Genomic DNA, 10,911 nt, shown 5'->3' on the forward strand with positions numbered 1-10,911 from the left:
GTAAATGAATGACACACCCTGATACTGTTTACCATAAGCTATCATTATCTTCCTGTTTTGTTAGTCTTTGCTCAGTTACATGGGGGAGGTGAGCAGAGTGGACAAAAATGGTAGTTTGCTTAATCTGTTTACCGAAGTGGAGTTGCTCAGTCGTGTCCGACTCTTTGTGACCCCATGGACTGTAGCCCACCAGGCTCCTCCATCCATGGAGTTTACTAGGCAAGAGTACTGGAGTGGGTTGCCATTTCCTTCTCCAGGGGATCTTCCCGACCCGGGGATCAAACCAAGGTCTCCGGCATTGCAGGCAGACACTTTACTGTCTGAGCCACCAGGGAATTCCGTTTACCCTAAACCATTTCCAATAAAAATGAAAAATCTGGAGAGTACTATACAATATAATGAAAGACTTAGATCTTAGATTATTAAAATTTGTGAATATATTTCCCAGTCATTTCACAGAGCTATTATTTCTATACAAATATTTTTACAACCCGCTCTCGGATTTGCTTTGTCCTGACTCCATAGATGACTGGGTTAAGGGCAGGTGGGACAACCACATATAGATTAGCCAAAAGAATGTGAATGTAGTGGGGAATATTATGACCAAAGCGGTGTGTCATAAAAGAAAAAAATGCTGGTGTGTAAAAGCACAGCATGACACAGACGTGAGAACCGCAGGTATTGAGAGCCTTCATTCGGGCATCCTGACAGGGGAGGTGGAAAACAGCTTGAAAGATCAGTACATAGGAAGAGGCAATCAGAATCACATCTACAATAATATTAGAAATCACCATGAGCCCATAGATAACATTGATCTTAATGGATGCACAGGCCAATCGGGCAAGACCCATGTGCTCACAGTATGTATGGGGAACAATGTGGTGCCCACAGAAGGGCAGCCTCAGAATGAGAAACACAAATGGAGTCACAAGAAGTAAATTTCTGCCCACAATAACAGAGGCTAAAATGCCGATGGTTTTACTGGTGAGGATGGTGGTGTACTGGAGGGGGTTGCAGATGGCAACAAAGCGGTCATAAGCCATGGCCACCAGTAGAACAGTCTCCATTCCTGTAAACATGTGGATAAAGAACATCTGAGCAAGGCAGCCTCCAAAGCTGATCTCTTTGAGGTTGAACCAGAAGATGCCCAGCATTCTGGGGATGGTGGAGGTGGACAGACCCAGGTCAATCATGGACAACATGGCCAGAAAGTAGAACATGGGCTGGTGGAGACTGTGTTCAGTCTTGATCACATATAGAACAGTGATGTTCCCCACAAGGGCAATCAGATACACAACACAGAATGGGAAAGCAATCCAGATATGTACAGTCTCCAGCCCTGGTATTCCTAGCAGAAGAAAGAAGGGAGGATGGAACTGGGTGTCATTGATAGAAGGCATTCTCCTAGAGGTGTCATTGAAAATTCTTGTCAGAAAGTAGGATTACATTGTTTTTCTTATCAATGCATCCTAGAAAGATGAAAAGACTTTTAATCAGTACACTGGAGGTTATGGTAAAAGTAGTTAATTTAGAAATATTAGATATTCTCCTGTTTCTTGAGAGTAGTCAACAACTCTTTCAATAGAAGTTATTGTTCTGAGATTCATCAGTTCAGTTCAGTCCCTCAGTCATGTCCGACTCTTTGTGACCCCATGGACTGCAGTGTACCAGGCTTCAGTGTCCATCATCAACACCCAGAGCTTATTCAAACTCAAGTCCATTGAGTTGGTGATGCCATCCAACCATCTCATCCTCTGTTGTCCCCTTCTTCTCCTGCCTTCAATCTTTCCCAGCATCAGGGTCTTTTTAAATGAGTCAGTTCTTAGCATCAGGTGGCCAAAGTATTGGACTTTCAGCTTCAGCATCAGTCCTGTCAATGAATATTCAGGACTGATTTCCTTTATGATAGACTGGTTGGATCTCCTTGCTGTCCAATGGGCTCTGAATATTCTTCTCCAACACCACAGTTCAAAAGCATCAATTCTTCAGCACTCAGCTTTAGGCACTATTACTTTTTCTTATATATGAGAATTTTGAAGGAACTGGCAGTATTTCAAAAAAGAGTGTATACTATCTTTAATGGTATTCTCTTCCTTTCCTTTTCCAAGAAGTTTTTTGGTTACTTTTGAGAAATTATTATACCTAGTGTTTTTCAAAGTGTGGTCTGGTGTTAAAGAATCCTAGGTCTAAATGAAAACTGCTGACTTATACCATTGTTTGTGTTTGATATTATACAAATATAGGGATTTCCCTCATGGATCTGTTGCAGCCACATTATGGGAAGCAGGGCTTCCCTCATAGCTCAGTTGGTAAAGAATCTGCCTCCAGTGCAGGAAACCTGGGTTCTACCCCTGGGTCAGGAAGATCCCCTGGAGAAGGAAATGGCAACCCACTCCAGTATTCTTGCCTGGAGAAACCCACAGACAGAGGAGCCTGGCGGGCAACAGTCCATGGTGTTACAAGAGTCAGACATGACTTAGGAACTAAACCACCACCAGTCAGATGGTCTCTCTTAGAATTTTCTTCTTTATCTTTATACTAGAAAGCCATTGCTATTTTTGATGCATGCTAATCTTATGGAATTATCAAGCATCAAAAATCTAATCTAAGATGCTAATCTTACTTTGGCCACCTGATGCGAAGAGCCAGCTCATTGGAAAAAACCCTGATGCTGGGACAGGTTGAGAGCAGGAGAAAGAGGTGACAGAGGATGAAATGGTTGGATGGCATCACTGACACAATGGACATGATTTTGAGCAAACTCTGGGAGATACTGAAGGACAGGGAAGCCTGGCATACTGTAGTTAATGAGGTTGCAGAGTCAGACATGACTGAGCAACTGAACAATAACAGGACAAATCTTATGAAAAGGTTTAGTTTCTGATCTGTTGCCTCCAGGTTCCTGTTTATTCTGTGATCCCTTGATGTTCTTACAGGAAGTACAGTAATTTACTTTTTGCTTATCAGCTAAATCATGTTCATATGCCTTTCATGCCTTAACTTATAACAAATTAACATGAAAAATTGCACTCATGTCCTGAAATTATGCCTAGCTTCAGGTTTATATAGATAAAATGCCTAGCAAATTTAAGTGACACTAAAATTAAAGCATTGTGAATGAATCTTTCTTGATGCTTAAAAATAATAAAGTTATATATTTTTAAGTTTTGGCATCTCTAGGATATTATACAACTCTGCAGCATCTAACATAGCATGATTTTATTTATAAATTTTTCTATTCCCTACCAACATAAATGCTGCTACTGGAGGTAACAAACCAGGAGTATTTACTTTACTATCCCTAACATTGCCATATGAGGATATGGCTCCCAGGTTCTCAGAATGTAGCCATTGAATAAAATAAGGATTTGTGTATGTGTATGTTTATATTTATGTATGGGTGAGAGAGAGAGTATGTGTGAATGTATGTGTAAGGGAGAGAGAAAGAGCAGAAATATTCTGCGTATAACTCAGTGACATATTACTGTTTTCTCACCTGTGGTCATCTGCTTTAATCCCATATGCTATGTCATGTTTTGTTTGTGTGGTGAGAATAGAAAATGGTTACTTTGGATAACTTCTCAGCAAAAGGGAGACTGCTGTCCCATTCTCTCCTCATTTGCCTCTTCTCCTCCTTTCTGTAGCATCTCATTTCCCTCTTTCATGTATCCTTACCTTTCCAATATTTCCTCCTCCAAACCTTCCTTGGAACAGCGTGTCACAGTATAAGCCCTGGTGCTAAAGATGGTGATGGGAACCCCAAGAAACCTCTGGGTTTCAGTCTGTCCTATCACATGGAGAAAAACTTTATAGTGAATGAGGGTGTCTCTAAGTCTAAGCATGTCCCAGAATCCCCGAGCTTAGCCTTCAAAGTCCTCTGGGCATAAACATGGGCTCATGGGTCATTAAATTCAGCTAACTCTTTGTTCTTCCCTACTCCATCTGCAGAGACACATCACCATACCAGACATAATTCCTTAGCTCACAGGAAGGGATGTGTCTTGTGCTATTAGGAAGGGAAACATCCAAAAGGGGGAGGAATCAGCACAGGGGATGACATTGACTCTGTCCATTTCAAAAGGCATGAAAGTATTAAATTTAGACCATTAAGTTTTCAAAGTGTGACTTCCTAGGGATCTATCCTTAGCATTGCGTCTTTTGCTTTGTTGAATATAAATATGTGAATCCTGATGCAGTTTGACAATGCTACAAGTGAATTTCAAAAGTTAAAGAAGATCTGTCAAGTAGATGCATTGGACTCTGTAACAGTAAATTTTGGTTTTGCGTAGTGCTCATCATACCTGTAGAAAATGGCATCAACTTTCTTCCAACCCATTAAGACTCTCCTTCCTAAATTATAACTAATGGTAACAGGTAAAATCTTCAGAGAGGGGCTTTCTTATGTTTCAGTTCTCTGGGCAGAAGGCAAAAGAAATTCCATAATCTCCCAAGAAGACTGAATCCATCTAGAGCTCAAATTCTGGAGTTTACTTAGAATTTCCCTTCCTGGATGGTGATGGAGTTGACCTGAGAGTACCTGGATGCACCATAGATCATGGTTTTCCTGAGTGCAGACAGAAAATTGAATATACTAGACAATCAGTTTTTCTTTTTTTATTTTCCAAGTTCAGACAATTTTTTTGTTATTATGCAGAAGATAATGTTTGTGATAAAAAAGATTCTGGTTCAATCTCATATGTTCCTGTTTTTTCACTGCTTCTCTTTTTGATTAATGAGACCTGTACTTCCAGTCTCCCCCATCACTTTCTCATGTTATCCATCCTCACCATTGTGTCAACATTTACCTCTCCAAATCAAGTCTGACTCTGTCAAATCTCCTTTTAAAATTCCTCCCTATGACTTTCATTTCTCTGGTGTGTATTATAGACTTTATTTGGTAAAGCATACTCAACATTGTTGCCAAAACCTTCAGTCAATACCTAATCAACATTTTAAACTTTAATTCTACATAATCAATCTTCAAAACACTATGCTGTTTTGGTGATCAAAAGTCCTCTTTATGAAACCATTTATTTCAGTTTTCCTTCAACCCTTCCTTATTTACCATTTCCTTTACGAAGAGTCTGTGTGAAGCAGATATGATCTGTATGTCTCCTGTATCAGTTTATGATACTATTATAACATGAACAAATTATTTTATTTGATTCTGTGTTTACTCCCTTTCCTGTTTTTCCCAATATTGTACTGTGATAGAAACACTTTACACAAAATTTTCTATCTTAACTATTTTTAAGTGTATTTCAGTAGTACTAATGTCACGCGAGTGTATGCTCCTCGGTTCTGTCTCGTCACAACAAAGATTTGGAGTGACGGACATTAAAGCCGCCTCAGTGTGTCACAGCTCTCAGGTCTTGGACAGACTGTGTTATAGCTCTTAGACAAATCAGTGTTACAGCTCTATTTTATTTAGAAGATAGCAGGAAAATCCATCTTTGAGGTGTGAGGGTACGTCTATCCAAAGATGCGAAGAGAAGAGTGCTCCAGCACGTTGGAGAGAGACAGAGAGCTAGCTTTGGCTCCTCTTTTTATACGTTTTTTTTCCTGGGCCTGTCCTATGTAAATTGGGCCAGCCAGGAGTGTTGTTTGTTTTACCTGAGGTCCTCACTCCGGTCCTCGGACCTTCCTGTGTTCTATTTTCGCTGGCTTTTCTCTTCCTTATCTTTTAGCCACCGCCATTCTGGACTCCTTTTTCCCTATTCTAACTACCTAACACTAAGCACATTCATATTGTTCCACTTTGTTAAAATAAAAACTATATCCATTAAACAATAACTCCTGATGATCTACTCCCCTCATTCCTTGGCAACTACCTTTCACTTTTTAAATAATCTTTTTTCTCCTAAGCCCCAGCATGTGGTAATTGCCATTCTACTCTCTGTTACTATGAGTTTGACTTCTTTTAATAAAGGTGCCACATAAAACCAAGATCATGCAATGCTTGTCTATGTGACTGGTTTATTTCGCTTAGCATAACTTCCTGTTTCTCCCATGTTGTTGCAATGATGGGATTTCCTTCTTTTCTAAGGCTGAATAATATTCCATTTTATACATAAACCAAACTTTAAAATGTCTGCATTGAAATTTTCAGTTCAGTCATTATATTCTTCAGTTCCAGTATTGCTGTTTAGTTCATTTTTATAGTATTTATTTGTTAGCCTTCTTATTTTATTCCCCATGGGCTGTAGCCCACCAGGCTCCTCCATCCATGGAATTTTCTAGGCAAGAGTACTGGAGTGGGTTGCCTTTTCCTTCTCCAGGGGATCTTCCCAACCCAGGGATTGAACCCAGGTCTCCCGCTCTGTGGGCAGATGCTTTACTGTCTGAGCCATCAGGGAATCCCTTATTTTATTCATGTGTTGTTTTCTTGATTGCATGTAGTTGTATATTTTCTCTTGTAGTACACTGAGCTTCTTTAAGATAATTATTCTGAATGATTTGTCCAGCAGTTCATGGGCCATCTCTTTAGGAACAGTCATTGGCACTTTATTAGTTACTTCATTGGTGTTTGTCTGATTCCTTGTGGTCTATCTAGCCTAGAGTTGGTATGCACATTTGAAGAAACAAACATGCCTTCCAAGATGTACATTGGTTTTAGCAGGTAATGTTTTTCCCCTGCTGGGATCCTGGATCAATGGGACTGTTGCTGAGATCACTGTTGGATAAAAGTGGAACTAGGCCTTATGGCTATTATCTGGTCTGTAGTCAAGTTTGCAATTGGCAGGCTAGTTACCAGGTTGCAAGGGGGTGTGGTTTCCACTGGTTCTCTGAGAGTGCTTTCATTGGGTCACTGGGCTGATCTCTATTTGGGAAGAATTGCCCCTAGTCTGTGCTAGAGTGGAATGGCACTGGGGGTCATGATTAGGTCTGAAGCTGCCATATCTATCACATGGGGAACAGATATGCTTGGTTCTTCATAGGCCCCCTGGCAGCAGTAGCTAGTGATAGAACTACATACAAGTGGGACTGGAGTTGAACTCAAAGGGGACAGGGGTGTTTCCAGTATGCAGTCGGAACCACGACATCAGGCCTGACACTGGTGTGCTGGTTTGCATTCCCATAACAGTCCTCCTTAATCATAAGCTCTACCTGGATTCCAAGCTCCCTCAAAGACATTATTTTTCTTCATGGATGGCTGCCAAATATTTGGTTCTCTGGGTGGACATAAGTTGGAGTATTCTTGGTTAAAAGTTTTTTTTTTTCTTTCTAGCGTTTTGAATATGTCCTGCCACTTCTGATCTGCAACCTTTCTGCTGAAAAATCTGCTGAAAGCTTTATTGGGTTTCCCTTGGGTGTTAACAAGTTGTTTTTCTCTTGCTTCTAAAATTTTCTTTATCTTTAACTTTTGACAGTTTAATTGTAATTGTGTCTTGGTGTGAATCTCTTTAGGCTTATCTTATCCGGAATTCTCTATGCTTCCTGGGGGCTTCCCAGGTGGCTCAGTAGGTAAAGAATCTGCCTGCAATGCAGGAGAAGCAGGAGACATGGCTTTTATCCCTGGGTTGGGAAGATACCCTAGTGGAAGGCATGGCAACCCACTCCAGTATTACTGTCTGGAGCATCTCATGGTCAGAGGAGTCGGTGGACTATAGTCCATAAGGTTCCTGGACCTGGATATATGTTTCATTACTCAGATTAGAAAAAAATATTCAAATAAGTGTTTGATCTATTTCTCCTTCTGGGACTTGTACAGAGCAAATGTTATTCTGCTTAATGACACATATTCTATTTCCCAATAATGCTATATACTTATTTTATTTCTAGATTATCATTAATTTCAGCACGTTTTTGAAGGAGAGCAGAAATGAGTATTTATGCTCAAAGTATATCTTGACACAGAAATGTAGGCAGAATTTTTTGACAAAAATTCAGTCATAAAATGTGTAACTTAAGTGAGTATTTGTCCCTCATTACTTTAAGACATAAAGAATATTTATCAATATTCTGGAATTTAATGTATGATTATGAAAACCTGTGGGCATGTTATTTTTTATTGTTCTCTTCTACTGTCACCTCAATATTAACTCTTCTGAGTTTGAAATATAATCATTAATAATATACTTTTCAATGTTGATTTTGTATATTAAATTAATAAGAATCACTAGGATAGGAATGTCATAGAATTAGGTGAATTGATTGCTGTGGTAATTTTCAATGTTAAATTTGAGCTTGGAGAACATTCTATTGATACTTAGGTCAGTCATCCTTTAAAAGTTTCATTTTAAATTATCATTCTTTCTTTTCTATTGACATTTTTGTAAACCATGAATACATTGTTTATACCTACTTCATCCATTTTATATATTCCTCTTATATTTACTTTTTCACATTCCAAAATTTTTAAGGTCCTTTACAATCCAATTTCTTTATTTGTTTTTTGAAGTTCATAAATAAGTTTCTTTTTTTCTTCTTATATATTCCAACACTTGAAGTCTTCTAGTTGAAAACCAATGAACAAAATAAATATTAACCCTGCTCTCTCTTGCTACTGTGTGGCTAAGTTGTGCCCCATGTCTCTCTCTTGTATCTCATACCTGATATCTTCCCTTTACTTGCATTATAATTATCCAAATTACAGTTCTCCTTGAGTCATAAAATTATCAGAAATCAACTTTGTGCTTCACTAATTGTCTATGTCCTATCTTTCCTAAATGCTAATGTGAAGTAAGATTTTCTAAACTCCCACATAATCATTTTACTCACCAGTTTATAAACTTCAATTTCTAAATGAATAAACTTCAGGCTACTAATCACACCTTTTTAATCTTTTCAAAGTATGGCTCAGTTGTTCATAACATTTTGCTATATTAAGTCACTCAGTCATGTCCAGCTCTTTGCAACCCCATGGACTGTAACTCGCTAAGCTCCTCTGTCCAAGGAATTTTCCAGGCAAGAGTATTGGAGTGGGTTGCCATTTCCTTCTCCAGGGGATCTTCCTGACTCAGGGATCAAACCCATGTCTCCTGCATTGGCAGGTGGATTGTTTACCACTCTGCCACCTGGGAAGAAACATATTCTTTTATTATCTCTGTTTTTAACTAAATTGCTTTATCAATTGCTAAAACATATGTCTTATAATGATTTTCATTCATTCCACAGCATTTTTAAACTCCAAGAAGGAAGAATGTTTCATTACCACAAAATACATAGTGTTAAATTTACCATTTCATGAATGAAAGTGTTTATAGGAGGTTAGACTTATGAAAAACTTGATAGAATCAGAAACTTGAGAACATGGAAAGGGAAGAAAACACTACAAAAATGTCAATAGAAAAGAAAGAATGATAATTTAAAATAAAACTTTTAAAGGATGACTGACCTAAGTATCAATAGAATATTCTCCAAGCTTAAATTTAACTCAAGCTCAAAAGAATTAGTCTAATTCTTATCATTTGCTTGATTATACTTTGGTAAAAATTTTACTATTTACTTTTAGACAGTACTTTATTTTCAAAATTAAAAAAAATTATGGGAGAATATTTGTTTTACAATGTTGTGTTACTATCTGCTGTACAGCAAAGTGAATCAGCTACATATTTATATATGTATTCCCTTTTATGGATTTCCTTTCCATTCAGGTCCATTTAGGTCTCTGTGTTATACAGTAGGATTTCACTAGTTATCTATTTTATGCATAATATCAATAGTGCATATATGTCAATCCCAGTCTCCCAATTTATCCCACTCCCTCTTCCCCCTTTGTATCCATACATTTGTTCTGTTGACTTAGAATATATTCACAACTTAAAAGTTCAGAGTTATGTTTTATTTGGCAGGAATTTTTAGGACTTCAAGCCAGTAGGCAGTATCTCAAGTAACCCTAATAGAACTGATCCAAGGAGGCAAGCAGGGGAGGGGGGCCAGGAGATACAGAAGTTTTGAAACAAAGGTAGTCTGATCACCAAAAGATTGTTGTTAATTAAAAAAAAAAAACAACAACTGATTTGAGATCTTAAAAAAATATTAAAAAAATAAAAAATAACAGATATCCAAAGTTAAGAAATTTAGTGCTTTTCTGTTTTTCTATGTATGGGAAAGTGCAAGAGTCTAGGCTAACTGAAATCATTCTTTTGGTATGCACCTTAGTCATCTGGGGCCAGTAATCTGTGTTTTCACATTCAGAATTTCTTCGTGGCTCACTCTGAGGAGTGGCTGCAGTCTGATATCTGCTAGACAGCAGGTATTCTTTTACTTCCTGAGTTCCCTCAAGGCTCGCCAGCTCGTTTATAAAAACTTTGCATTTTACTTCCTACTCGTCATGTGATCTCATTGAATATCCTTATGAAAGAAATCTTATTACTATCTGAAAGAGATCTAGAGCACCTTACAGTTTTAACAGAAAGCTATTTCTTCAATGAATAAAATCTCTCCTCCTTGAGATTTACTCTTGCATGGCATATTCTATGCCTGGGTCATTAGTGAATATCATTGCAAGTATACATTGAGACACACACAAACACACATGCCTGCAACAGTTACAACCAATATTTCTTTTCTATGTCTACATATAATCTATATGGTACTTATACAACTTTAAGGGACTTCCCTGATGACTCAGTGGCTAAGAATCCACCTGCAGTGCAGCAGACACAGGAGAGTACAATCCCTGGATCAGAAAGATCCCCTGGAGGACGAAATGGCAACTCACTCCAGTATTCTTGCCTGGGAAATCCCATGAATAGAAGAGCCTAGTGGGCTGCAGTGTATGGGGTCTTAAAGAGCCTAAGTGACTAAGTTCAAGCATATATATATATATATATATATATACACACACACACACACACACACACATACACACACACACAGCTAATTTGGGTGAAATACATTGCTTTATTTAATCACAAATGTCAGTCTTCCTAGACTTTATACGTTTCTAAGCTGAATGAATTACCT

The 10,911-nt window shown here is 38.2% G+C and overlaps 1 protein-coding gene across 1 annotated transcript; it reads right to left on the reverse strand.

Moving 5' to 3' along the window:
* Positions 1–470: 470 nt before the first annotated feature.
* On the reverse strand, positions 471–1,400 carry LOC133261237 (olfactory receptor 52E4). The gene has a single exon (XM_061439747.1). The coding sequence runs from the start codon at positions 1,398–1,400 to the stop codon at positions 471–473; it is 930 nt and encodes a 309-aa protein (XP_061295731.1).
* Positions 1,401–10,911: the final 9,511 nt, after the last annotated feature.

This window comes from Bos javanicus, chromosome 15 (assembly GCF_032452875.1).
Source record: "Bos javanicus breed banteng chromosome 15, ARS-OSU_banteng_1.0, whole genome shotgun sequence".
NCBI classification, from domain to species: domain Eukaryota; kingdom Metazoa; phylum Chordata; class Mammalia; order Artiodactyla; family Bovidae; genus Bos; species Bos javanicus.

Coding starts and splice junctions, on each gene's coding strand:
- LOC133261237 (XM_061439747.1), bottom strand. CDS start 1,400: ATGCCTTCTATCAATGACACCCAGTTCCATCCTCCCTTCTTTCTTCTG.